Source organism: Bison bison, unplaced genomic scaffold (genome assembly GCF_000754665.1).
Source record: "Bison bison bison isolate TAMUID 2011002044 unplaced genomic scaffold, Bison_UMD1.0 scf7180017864348, whole genome shotgun sequence".
Lineage (NCBI taxonomy): Eukaryota > Metazoa > Chordata > Mammalia > Artiodactyla > Bovidae > Bison > Bison bison.
In genome coordinates, this window is record NW_011494920.1 from 1,261,475 (window position 1) to 1,275,825 (window position 14,351).

Here is a 14,351-nt window from a genome sequence, read left to right on the forward strand (position 1 = left end):
TCAGTCCTGAATATTCATTGGAAGGACTGATGTTGAAGCTGAAACTCCAATACTTTGGCCACCTGATTTAAAGAGCTGACTCATTTGAAAAGACCCTGATGCTGGGAAGGATTGAAGGCGGGAGGAGAAGGGGACGACAGAGGATGAGATGGTTGGATGGCATCACCGATTCAATGGACATGGGTTTGAGTAAACTCCAGGAGTTGGTGATAGACAGAGAGGCCTGGCATGCTGCAGTCCATGGGGTCACAAAGAGTAGGACACAACTGAGCGACTGAACTGAACTGAACTGAATAAAGGATACAGCTCTGACTCTTCTCTAACTTGTAAAATAGAGAGTCAAAACTATTCATTACTCATCATTTATATTCTAAAATTTCACTGTACTTCCTAATATTCTGTTACATTGTGTTTCTCTTTCAGTTACAGAAAATAATCTGGCACATGTACAGACATCTTAGAAATTAATTTCAGCTTTCATAATAAAATCTAAAGGTCATGTTTCCATTTGTTTATTTTGTTCATACACTCCCAGACTAAATAAACTGTCCTTCTCACTCTCATATTAGGCATGAACATACTTTTTGAAACATTAAAATTATTTGATGTTAGGTTCTATATCTGCCTTTCAAAGTTATTGACATCAATGGAAATAAAGATGAAAACTTCACCTTTCCTGCATGGTGTTTTCCAATATCCTTAGTGAAGTCACCTAGGGTACCTTCTAGAGGAAGTATCTTTCACATTCATTTATTCCTTCAATGGCATTTTCAATTATTCATTTAGCGTGCATGTATTGCATATAACTAATATATTAGGCATTTGATGGGCACTGTGAATGAAGAGATCTTAAATTTTCTCTAGTTTGGAAAATGCTACAGTTATATAGTTCTAACAGCCCCAAGATGACTTCTTGAATTTAAAAAAGTAAAGGTTTAGCAACATAAGCAACTTACATCTTTTCATTCAAACTATTAAATTTCAAACCAGTGCCCTTCTCCCCTTTCATAACCTAGGGTAATGTGTCCCTAACATTTTATAGTAACAATTTCCATCAACAAGCTAATCTACTTTTGGTATCAGTTAGGACTGTGTTTACCTCTAAATAACCAAAAATTTGACTAACAGTTGTTTAAGCCATGGGGGTTTATTAACATCATGCAACAGGAAGTCTGAGGGTTGGCAGTTCAAAGGCTCGATGATGTTACCAAGCCAAGAGACTCCTTCCAGCTCCTGTGCTCACAGCTTTGGCAGGGGGTGCAAGTGTGCAAGGCGGCACTAACCCCCAGGCACCTGCTAGGAATCAGCTCATCCAGAAGAAAGGAGGAAGGAGACTTCGGTTTATCACATCTCCATCACATGGCTCATCCTAGCGTCAACAAAGTCTAAGGAACATGAATCTTTAAGGTTTTCAGCTATTGCAGTAGAAGAAAAGAAAGGGGGGGGGTTATAAACAAATTTGATACAGTCCCATCTATAATATCGGCCACACTCTTCTGAGGCAGTTATTTTCCATGTATCCCATCCCTCCACAAGTCCACACACTCCAGATCAGAATCACCTTTGGGTGTCATATTTCTTAGGTTGGTTGAAGTAAGCAAAATCTGTGAGATATATACTATTCCGGATATAGAGGGAAATCCAATTTCCTTTTATTATGAAATATAGATTGAATATCCAATTCTTAATATTGAGCATTCAGAGAACTTAAACTCACCTCTGTGTGTTCTAAACTATAAAGCACTCTTACATAAAACTGGTAACCATAGAGTCATTTGATTCAATCTAGATAAACACCAATCACTTTAAAATCCAGGTCTTTCTATTAACAGCAGCATTTAAGAATGTGGATTGGATTTCAGACCTAAAGTGGGCATCCTGGTAACACTGTAACTCTGGTCTGTAAGACCCTCTCAGGGAGAGAGGCAGAATCATAGAGTAGACTGTAAAGCCACTTGTCAGGCAGTCAGAGCTGCCAAGCAACACAACTCGAAGGGGGCTCAGGTCACATACACTATTATGCAGCACATAACACGTGAGGCGCAGGCAAGGGCCTTGCAAAGAGAGTGGCAAGCTCTTTTTCACACAGAGGAAAGCACTGCCCAATCTCTTTCAATCCTATCACATAGGAATACAAGGAAAGTAAACAGGATAAGAGTTTGGGACTTCGCTGGTGGTCCAGTGGCTAAGGCTCCAAGCTTCCAATGCACAGGGCTCAGGTCAGGGATCTGATCCCTGGTCAGGGAACTAGAGCCTGCATACCTCAACTAACACCTGGCACAAAAAAAAAAAAAAAAAAAGATAAATAAAAAAATCTTTTATAAGAGAGAGAGAATAAGAGCTTGAGATATCTTAGCTCAGGCTGCAACCTACTGCCCTATTCTCTCATTCACTAAGGAATAACCATCAGATTAGTCAGAATCATCAGATTATCCCAAATCAATCAAATCATCTCCTTCAACTAACAATGTGGAGGGAGGGACAGAATCTTCCCTGCCAACCCGTCCCTCTAGGGCAGAGGTCTGCAAGCTATAGCCTTTGGGTCAAACCCATCCAGACTTGTGTTTTTGTAAAGCTGTGTTGGAAACAGCTATGTCCTGTTCTTTACTTATGGGCTCTGTCTGCTCTCATGCTACGGTGACAGAGTTGAGTCGTTGTAACAAAGACCATAGGGATCGCAAAATTGAAAACATCTACTAGCTAGCCCTTTACAGGAAAAGTTTGCCAATCTCTAAAGCAACTGACTTGGCAAGACTTTTTGACCATACTCACAATAAAAAATAGTTTTATTGTAATGCAGTCTGCTTCATGTAATTATATATGTGTGTGTGTAGATATACAGATATATACAATTTCATAGGACAATAATTACCCCTTATTGTGTATTATATGGGCTTCCCTGGTGGTGGTGGTGATTTAGTCACTAAGTCGTGTTGAACTCTTGAGACTCCCTGCCTGCCAGGTTCCTCTGTCCATGGGATTCTCCAGGCAAGAATACTGGAGTAGGTTGCCATTTCCTTCTCCAGGAAATCTTCCTGACCCAGGAATCAAACCAAACTACAAGGGAAGCCCAGGTTTCCCGGGTGGCTCAGTGGTAAAGAACCTGCCTGCAATGCAGGAGATGCGGGTTTGATCCCTGGGTCAGGAAAATCCCCTGGAGGAGGAAATGGCAACCCACTCCAGTATTCTTGTTGGAGAATTCCATGGACAGAGGAGCCTGGCGGGCCACAGTCCATGGGGTTGTAAGGAGTAGGACATGACTAAAGTGACTGAGCACACACGCACACATGTGTTATACACTCTGATATCTTCTCTTCTAGTCCATGACATTTTTTAAAGCTGGTCACACAACCCACTAAACTGACCTGCAAACTGCACCCTCACCAAGGCAGACAGGCAGAATAGTTTCTCCCTATACTTACATACACAGTAAACATGGAAAAGATTATAGCAATTACTATTGTTTGTTATTTATTAACTTTCTATTAAAAAATATTTTTGCAGTAAGGGAAAAAATACAGATTTGCCTGAACTCAGTATTCATTTATGCAACCAGTGCTTCAACAAATATTTATATAATACATGTGTTCTGAGTATTTGTTAGGTTCTGCAGGTATAATAGTAAGCAAAACAGACATGGGGCTTAGACTGCAGTAGGAGAAAAAGATTTGAAACAAATACAAAAACATATAATTACTAACTTTCATATGAAGGAAAATCACTAAGTCTCATATTTACAATGTATGCATGCGTGCTGCATGCTCAGTCATGTCTGACTCTTTGTGACCCCATGGACTATACCCCGCCAGGCTCCTCTGTCCATGGGATTCTCCAGGCAAGAACACTGGAGTGGGTTGCCATTTCCTCCTCCAGGGGATCCTCCTGACCCAAGGATTGAACCGAGTCTCCTGAAGTGGCAGGCAAATTCTTTACCCTGAGTCACAGGGGAAGCCTTACAACATGAGAGGTAGGTGGAAATTAGTCCACTTTTGGAGAGAGTGAGGCTGTTCTACTTGGAATGGTTTTAGTAGGGAAGTGAAATGGCAAATACTGGATGCTTGGGGCTGGTGCACTGGGACGACCCAGAGGGATGGTATGGGGAGGGAGGAGGGAGGAGGGTTCAGGATGGGGAACACATGTATACCTGTGGCGGATTCATTTCGATATTTGGCAAAACCAATACAATATTGTAAAGTTTAAAAATAAAATTTAAAAAAAAAATAAAAAAAAGAATGAGAAGTTAATTGGACAAACAGAATGGGAGGGGAAGAGCAGGATGCAAATCAATTTTAAAGACTAAAGACTTCAGTTAATATTATACAGCATCTCCTACCCCTGTCTAAGCATTTTACACATATCAACTCATAGTTCAGCTAGAAAGAGGCAGATATGAAGCCAGGATCCATGTCCCAAGACACTAGTATAACCAAACAGCTGAATGAGATAAAATGTGATTGGTAGAGCTGGAAGGAAACCTTACAGGATGGGCAAAAGACATACTCCAGCTGTACTTGTGCTTAAACTTCTGAGGATTCTTGGACAAACTGCCCAACTTCTCTGAACTTCACTTCCTTTATTATAAAGTTAAATATTATAAAATTTAAATTAGATAGTATATTATACTATTGACTGACATAGGGTAAACTATATTAACCTGCTTTCTAAATTCTACCCACTCTCTAAACTCAGAGCTCCTTAATTAAAGGCACGGGACTAAATCTAAATTCATCATTCATTCAGCATACTCATATTCACAAATTGTAGGGGGTAGAGTCCAGTACTCTTGGCCTGGAGGATCCCATGGTCGGAGGAGCCTGGCAGGCTGCAGTCCATGGGGTCGCTAAGAGTCAGACACGACTGAGCGACTTCACTTTCACTTTTCACTTTCATGCGTTGGAGAAGGAAATGGCAACCCGCTCCGGTGTTCTTGCCTGGAGAATCCCAGGGGCAGGGGAGCCTGGTGGGCTGCCATCTATGGGGTTGCACAGAGTCAGACACGACTGAAGCGACTTAGCAGCAGCAGCAGCAGCAGCAGGTGGTATATATTGGAAGAAAAAAGACAAAAGAGGCATTCCTTCAAAATCCTGAGGGAAAATTATTTTCTTCCCATAATGCTACCTCCAATCTCTCTTTTAAGTGAGTCTAAGGATTTCCGGGGTGGCTCAGATGGTAAAGCGTCTGCCTATAGTAGGCGAGACCCCGGTTTGATCCCTGGGTCAGGAAGAACCCCTGGAGAAGGAAATGGCCACCCACTCCAGTACTCTTGCCTGGAAAATCCCATGGACGGAGGAGTCCGGTAGGCTACCGTCCGTGGGGTCGCTAGAGTCGGACACGACTGAGTGACTAAACTATGTACTATGTAAGGATAGAAAAGATATTTTATAACATGCAAGGTCTCCATTTTACTTCAAATAACCATTTCTTAGGTAGTCACTGGAGAATGTGCTCCACTAAAACAAAGAGGGTAGTAAGCCAAGAAGGAGGAAGACATGGAAGGCTGGACGCAGATGAAGGCAGAGGCAGAGAGGACGCCCAGCATGATGGTGAGGGGGCCCCAGCAGGTCTACAGAGAGGCCAACTGCAACGGGTCAACAAGGACTCGGAGAGGGCTGTCAACAGGGAAAACAGAAACCTCCAAATTACCACTGCATCTGACTGTGCTGAAAGCATTTCAAACTTCTGTGGGAACCCAGGGGCGAAATTTATAAAGGAGCACAGAAAACGAAGCACGATATTTTAAATAAAGCAATTATTCATTTCATGAAAGACAAAAATTGGACAAGAAACATAAACATGGGTTAGCTATGTACAATATTTGTAAGTTTATAACTATGTATACAATTACACAAAAATTCATTTATTTACACATTGTGTGTTCATTTACACAAAAATTACGATACGGGGAGGAGAGAGAGAGAGAATGTGTGGCTGTGTCTACAGTGGGTAGCAGAAGGGGACATCTGAGAGTTACAGCCTCAACCTCCACTGAAGGAAGTCAATCAAAAGAAAGTTCAAAATTTTCAAATCATTATCTCACCATTGTCTAACTTTTACTTTTTCTTTTAAGGTGTTTTAAGTAAATATAAATTAAAAATCAAGGAAGAGTAGTATATAGTCACACTGAAGAAATAACAGGAGAAAAAAGCTAAAGAAGAGTTGAAGGCAGTGCGGAGAGGAAATTGGGGGTAGGGCAGGCAGAGGAGAGAATAACTGCTTTTCTTTTACACTTACAGTGGCATCTGTGCAACTGCATGCAATAAATAAAAACTTAATTTTAAAATGACATTTACATTAAATAAGCATCGCTGCAGGCTTCCAGGAAAAGTGTTTTAAGCTATTTAAATATTCCTAGGACTCTCTTAGAATATTGGACAATGATCATAACCTGGACCTCGCATAATAAAACCTTAAGTGACTTTACAGTGACTTTATTTGGGGTCACTTGGATTATACCTATGATAATACTATGAAGTATAAGTATCCCATTTTAGAGGTAAGAAAACCACGTTAAATAATTCACTCAAGAGCATACTGCCAGGGACTTCCCTGGTGGTCCAGTGGTTAAGACTTGGCCTTCTAATACAGGGAGTACCCGTTCAGGGACCTAATTAAGATCCTACATGCCTCGCAACCTTACCAGAACATAAACAACAGAAGCAATACACATTCAATAAAGACTTTAAAAATGATCCACATCCCCCAAAAAACAATTAAAAAAAGAAAAAAAAGCACACTCCCAGTACAAAGAGGTTATATATGTAGCTCCCACATAGCATCAGAGACATTCAATTTTTATTGAATATCAAAAGCACAATTCTAGAAGTCAAAGAATTTTTCTAAGTGTCTAGCTTAACTTTCTTTCACTGAAAGGTGATCATGTTCAAAGTGAAACTGGAAAAGTTATTCACTAAATCATCTAGTAGCACATTTTTACTTTGATATTTATTCTACTGGCCTATTTTACTTTATTATTGTTCTCTTATTTATTGTCAAAAATAAAATGTATTACAAATTCACAATTTGTGAAAAGTTATCAAGAGTAAAGAAATATATAAGCTGTAAAACTCTACGAAATCATGAACATTTATTTATGGGGATGGCAGACAACAAACAATAGTTGTATACTGATGATCTGTGTGAATACCATATACCCTGGAGTTAGATTCTATTTTTGATAAACTAGTCATTTAAGTGTGAAATTATAGAATATGCCTACAGTACATTACTGCCCACAGATTTAATTGCGGAAAATGTCCTTTAACAGTGTGAACAATCTACGATGAAGAATTTGGCTGAGGGTTAAGACTTCATCAACATTTGAACAGCTTCAAGTAAGTCAAACATTAATTTTGCCTTTTGAAAATCTTTAACTTAAACACTCTTACAAGGTGCTTATTTTTTTGACAAAACCAATGAAACTTGACTCAAAAACTATTCTTAGTTAGGTCACCTAACTAAAGAGTAATGACTACAAATAGGGTAACTATTTTCATAAGTTTTATCATAGTTCCTATTTTCCATGTTCTATAGTAGATTGGAGTGATGGGGACAAAAATAAAAGGCAATTTTAAATGAAGGGAATGGTTTCCTGCTTCAGTAATGCCTTGATATCTCTCAGTTTCATCTGTCTCTAGTTGGATCCTAGAACTTCCCATATGGCTCAGCGGATAAAGAATCTGTGTGCAAGGCACTTTGGTTTTCCCATTATTGCTAATCCCATATCCCTGATGTCTTTATTCTATGTCACACTCTTCAAGTTCTTTCAAGAGGTTTTACTAAGTAGAGTACATGAAGAGATGGAGCCAAAGCAAAAACAACACCCAGTTGTGGATGTGACTGGTGATGGAAGCAAGGTCTGATGCTGTAAAGAGCAATATTGCATAGGAACCTGGAATGTTAGGTCCATGAGTTAAGGCAAATTGGAAGTGGTCAAATAGGAGATGGCAAGACTGAACATTGACATTTTAGTAAGATCATGGCATCTGGTCCCATCACTTAATGGGAAATAGAAGGGGAAACAGTGGAAATAGTGTCAGACTTTATTTTTTGGGGCTCCAAAATCACTGCAGATGGTGACTGCAGCCATGAAATTAAAAGACACTTACTCCTTGGAAGGAAAGTTATGACCAACCTAGATAGCATATTCAAAAGTAGAGACATTACTTTGCCAACAAAGGTCCGTCTAGTCAAGGCTCTGGTTTTTTCAGTGATCAGGTATGGATGTGAGAGTTGGACTGTGAAGAAAGCTGAGTGCCGAAGAATTGATGGTTTTGAACTGTGGTGTTGGAGAAGACTCTTGACAGTCCCTTGGACTGCGAGGAGATCCAAGCAGTCCATTCTAAAGGAGATCAGTTCTGGGTGTTCTTTGGAAGGAATGATGCTAAAGCTGAAACTCCAGTACTTTGGCCACCTCATGTGAAGAGTTGACTCAATGGAAAAAAATCCTGATGCTGGGAGGGACTGGGGGCAGGAGGAGAAGGGGAAGACAGAGGATGAGATGGCTGGATGGCATTGCCGACTCGATGGATGTGAATTTGAGTGAATTTCGGGAGTTGGTGATGGATAGGGAGGCCTGGTGTGCTGCAATTCATGGGGTCACAAAGAGTTGGACATGACTGAGTGACTGAACTGAACTGAACTGAACTAAAATGGACTGGAATTGGTGAATTTAACTCAGATGATCATTATATCTACTACTGGCAGCTTGAATCCCTTAGAAGAAATGGAGTAGCCAACATAGTAAACAAAAGAGGCTGAAATGCAGTATGTGGATGCAATCTCAAAAATGACAAAATGATCCCTGTTCATTTCCAAGGCAAACCATTCAATACCACACTCTATTTCCCAACCACTGATGCTGAAGAAGCTGAAGTTGAACAGTTCTATGAAGACCTACAAGAACTAACACCCGAAAAAGATGTCCTTTTCATTATAGGGGACTGGAATGCAAAAGTAGGAAGTCAAGAGATACTTGGAGCAACAGACAAATTTGGCTTTGGAGTACAAAACGAAGCAGGGGAAAGACTAACAAGAGTTTTGCCAAGAGAACACACTGGTCATAGCAAACACCTTCTTCCAACAACACAAGAGAAGACTCTACACGTGGACAAGACCAGATGGTCAATACCAAAATCAGATTGAGTATATTCTTTGCAGCCAAAGATGGAGAAGCTCTATACAGTCAACAAAAACAAGACTGGGAGCCAACTATGGTTCAGATCATGAACTGTGTATTGCCAAATTCAGACTTAAATTGAACAAAGTAGGGAAAACCACTAGACCATTCAGATATGACCTAAATCAAACCCCTTTTGATTATACAGTAGACGTAACAAATAGATTCAAGGGATTAGACCTGATAGACAGATTGCCTGAAGAACTATGGATGGAGGTTCGTGACATTGTACGGGAGGCAGGGATAAAGACCAGCCCCAAGAAGGAGAAAGGCAAAAAGGCAAACTGGTTGTCTGAGGAGGTCTTACAAATAGCTGAGAAAAGAAGACAAGATAAAGGTAAAGGAGAAAAGAAAAGATATACCCATTTGAATGCAGAGTTCCAAAGAATAGCAAGGAGAGATAAGAAAGCCTTCCTCAGTGAATAATGCAAAAAAATAGAGGAAAACAATAGAATGGGAAAGACTAGAGATCTTGTCAAGAAAATTAGAGATACCAAGGAAACATTTCATGCAAAGATGGGCACAATAAAGCACAGAAATGGTATGGACCTAACAGAAACAGAGATATTAAGGAGAGGTGGTAAGAATACAGAGAAGAACTATACAAAAAAGATCTTCATGACGCAGATAACCACAGTGGTGTGATCACTCACCTAGAGCCAAACATCCTGGAATGTGAAGTCAAGTGGGCCTTAGGAAGCATCACTACAAACAAAGCTAGTGGAGGTGATACAATTCCCATTGAGCTATTTCAAATCCTAAAAGATGATGCTGCCCTCAATATGCCAGCAAATTTGGAAAACTCAGCAATGGCCACAGAACTGGAAAAGGTGAGTTTTCATTCCAATCCCAAAGAAAGGCAATGCCAAAGAATATTCAAACTACCACACAACTGCACTCATCTCACACACTAGCAAAGTAATACTCAAAATTCTCCAAGCCAGGCTTCAACAGTACCTGAACTGAGAACTTCCAGATGTCCAAGCTGAATTTAGAAAAGGCAGAGGAACCAGAGAACAAATTGGCAACATCCACTGGATCATCAAAATAGCAAGAGAGTTCCAGAAAGGCATCTACTTCTGCTTTATTGACTATGCCAAAGCCTTTGACTGTGTGGATCACAACAAACTGGAAAATTAACAAAGAGATGGGAATACCAGACCACCTGACCTGTCTCCTGAGAAATATGTACTCAGGTCAAGAAGCAAAAGTTAGCACTGAACATGGAACAACAGACAAGTTCCAAATAGGGAAAGGAGTACTTCAAGGCTGTATATTATCACCCTGCTTATTTAACTTAAATGCAGAGTACATCATGAGAAACGCTGGGCTGGATGAAGCACAAGCTGGAATCAAGATTGCTGGGAGAAATATCAATAACCTCAGATATGCAGATGATGCCACCCTTAAGGCAGAAAGCGAGACCTAAAGAGCCTCTTGATGAAAGTGAAAGCAGAGAGTGAAAAAGTTGGCTTAAAACTCAACATTCAGCAAACTAAGACCATGGCATCTGGTCCCATCACTTCATGTCAAATAGATGGAGGAAACAGTGCAGACAGACTTTATTTTGGGGGGCTCTAAAATCACTGCAGATGGTATCTGCAGCCATGAAATTAAAAGACACTGGCTCCTTGGAAGAAAAGCTATGATCAACCTAGACAGCATATTAAAAAGCAGAGACATTAGTTTGCAACAAAGGTCCATCTGGTCACAGCTACGGTTTTTCCAGTAGTCATGTATGGATGTGAGATTTGGAATATAAAGAAAGCTGAGCACCAAAGAATTGATGCTTTTGAACTGTGGTGTTGGAGAAGACTCTTGAGAGTCCCTTGGACAACAAGGAGATCCAACCAGTCCATCCTAAAGGAATCAGTCCTGAATATTCATTGGAAGGACTGATGTTGAAACTCCAATACTTTGGCCACCAGATGTGAAGAACTGACTCCCTGGAAAAGATCCTGATGCTGTGAAAGACTGAAGGTGGGAGGAGAAGGGGACGACAGAGGATGAGATGGTTAGATGTCATCACTGATGCGATGGACATGAGTTTGAGTAAGCTCTGGGTACTGGTGATGGCCAGGGAAGCCTGACATGCTGCAGTCCATGGGGTCGCAAAGAGTCGGACATGACTGAGCGACTGAACTGATATGTAACAAGAGATTTAAGCAAAAGAGACATTGTTAGAGAGAAAAAGAGGAGGTTATGAGGGAGGCTCAAGAAGGAGAGTATATATGTATACTTTTAGCTGAGTCACATTGTTGTACAGCAGAAATCAACACCACATTGTAAAGCAATTACCTCAAGTAAAATAATTTTAATACAATAAAAAGAGGACTTACTGAAGCTCATGTAACTGGAGGAAGACTTGAGCAGGAAGCATCTGTGAAAGGAAAAGAATCCAGTCAGCTCAAAACATCATTACCATGAAATGACACAACTCCAAACATCTCTTGTCCCTATGAGTTGTGAAAAATTAATAAACAGAAACCTCAATGAAATAGATTTGGGAGACCAGAAGGGGAGATCTCATGCCCTGTGAGCATAGCAGAGCCTAACAGAAGAAGACGACTCCTCTTCTTTCCTGGCAAGGACACGAAGAGCCACAACCTCCTCTTTGTTCACTAGAGCTCTCCCCTGCTCCAATTCCCTCTAAAAGACAGTTCTCCTTCCCCTGCTGTGCAGGGGACATGCAGGTTGGCTCATCATGGCTATAGACCCTCAGATGGCAAGTCTGCTGATCCTAAATAAACCCATCTCTGCTAGAGAAATATCTGGCAGTCTATTTGCTTTTGTTTTTAAATATTTTTTTTTTTTGATGTGGACTGTTTTTAAAGTTTTTGTTGAATTTGTTCCAATATCGCTTCTGTTTTATGGTTGTGTTTGCTTGTTTGTTTTTCGCCGTGAGGCATGTGGGACTTTGCTCCCAGAACAGGGATTGAACCTGAACCCCTGCACTGGAAGGCAAAGTCCCCACCACCCGACTGCCAGGGAAGTCTTGGCCTAGCCTTGGTCACATACAGCAGAGAACAAAATCCAATGACAGCAGGATTCCACAAAATTCACATGAGTGGAGAGTGGGATGGAAATACCACTAAGGGAAGGATTGCTATTAAAAAAAAAAAAAAAAAGGTGGGAGGTAACTGTTCATAGAGACAGAGGCAGGGGGAATATGCATGAACTTGATAAGCATGCTACTCACTCAAGTGTCAAAGACCTACATGCATCTCTACCCAGCTATTAACCCTCTCCTTTTGTAAAATAGGTGCTCCCTGCTCCTGTTTAAGCAGAAAATCTCCTGAGGTGCTTACAGCCCATACTTTACCATCTCTTCTTTTGCCATCTCTCTCCAATATTTCTCCCAATCTCTCTTCTAATATGCTTTATCTTACCACACAAATAGCCCCAAATCTCCCCCATCCTAAAAACAAGTCCTTCTGACAAATGTTTCCTTTGGCAAACTCTTTCTTCTTTTCCACCAAGCTCCCAGGAAGGGAAGCCCATGTACTTCCGACTTCCTCCCTGCCTCAGCATCCTGGCTTAGTTTACACTGTCTCACTGGACTACACTTCTCGAGTCAAAAACAACTTCCTGTCACATCTAGTTGGCATATTCTGGCCCCTGCTTTTGCAAGTTAGAATACCACAGTGGTTTAAGAACATCAACGATGTAGTCACGTCCAGGGTTCTCGATCTTGACTTTGCCACCTACCTTAGGCAACTTATTTCATCTATTTTCTTATCCATGAAGAATGGTGAATAAAAATACCTATAGCACAGATTTAACTTGAAGTGAAAGTGTTAGTCACTCAGTCATGTCTGACTCTTTGCCACCCCATGGACTGTAGCCCACCAGACTGCACGTCTATGGAGTTCTCCAGGCAAGAATACTGGAGTGGGTTGCCATTTCCTTCTCCAGGAGAACTTCCTGACCCAAGGATCAAACCCAGGTCTCCTGCATTATAGGCAGATTTTTACCGTCTGAGCCACAAGGGAAGCCCCTTAAGTTGAAGGGGCTCAAAGCACAGCCTGACATATAGTAAAAGCAACATAAGTTGTAAGCTACTCATCATTATTATTTTACTGGGCCTTTTTTTATGGTATTTAATATTATTAATAATATCCTTAAAATCCTTCAGTTTCCTTGGCTTCTGTGATATTATTCTCTTGAAGTTCTTCTCCTCCTCTGTCATCGTTTCAAGTTCCTCTTTCATTATCTGACTCTTAAGTTACTCTGGCTTCTTTTCATTTTTCATTTGACACACTGTCCTTTGAGAAACTGTATCCACTCCCATGGTCCAAGTACCCTTATAATGAACACTTCTCTGTGCTCACTCCCTCCCTCTCTCTCTCTTTCCCTCTCCAGCTGTCTGTCATTTCACCCAACAAATAAGCATTGACAGTTATTCTCTGCCAGGCATCATGCCAAGCATTCTGACCCAGATTCCTGCCAGAGCTCCAGAGCCACAAAACCCATTTGACCTCTCTTGAGGTGTCTCAAAGGCACCTCACGTTCGAGGTGTCCAGAAGTCCCTAATCTTTCAAATGTGTTCATCATTCCGTATTCCCTGACCCAGAGACAAGGGCTTTCACTCACTAGGGTGCCCAATCCAGAATCCAAAGAACTACACCTGAGCTCTACACCAGGACCCTCTCTGCTTCTAATTAGTGGCTAAACTCTACCTCTTGAACATTTGCCTGTTGTATGGAGTTTGACAGGTCAGGAAGCGACAGTTAGAACTGGACATGGAACAAGAGACTGCTTCCAAATAGGGAAAGGAGTACATCGAGGCTGTATATTGTTACCCTGCTTATTTAACTTATATGCAGAGTACATCATGAGAAACGCTGGGCTGGAGGAAGCACAAGCTAGAATCAAGATTGCCGGGAGAAACATCAATAACCTCAGATATGCAGATGACACCACCCTTAAGGCATAAAGCAAAGAAGAACTAAAGAGGCTCTTGATGAAAGTGAAAGAGGAGAGTGAACAAGTTGGCTTAAAACTCAACACTCAGAAAACTAAGATCATCTGGTCCCATCACCTCATGGGAAATAGATGGGGAAACAGTGGAAACAGTGACAGACTTTATTTTGGGGGGCTCCAAAATCACTGCAGATGGTGACTGCAGCCATGAAATTAAAAGACGCTTGGTCCTTGGAAGAAAAGCTATGACCAA

The 14,351-nt window shown here is 41.0% G+C and overlaps 1 protein-coding gene across 1 annotated transcript in view; it reads right to left on the reverse strand.

Moving 5' to 3' along the window:
* LOC104999211 overlaps positions 1 to 14,351 on the reverse strand; it is a 256,096-nt gene that overhangs the window by 199,826 nt on the left and 41,919 nt on the right. Inside the window, exon 2 of the mRNA XM_010854715.1 lies at positions 11,515 to 11,555. Coding sequence (XP_010853017.1) covers positions 11,515 to 11,524 — 10 coding nt within the window. The 5' untranslated portion in view covers positions 11,525 to 11,555. The remainder of the gene's footprint in view (positions 1 to 11,514; positions 11,556 to 14,351) is intronic.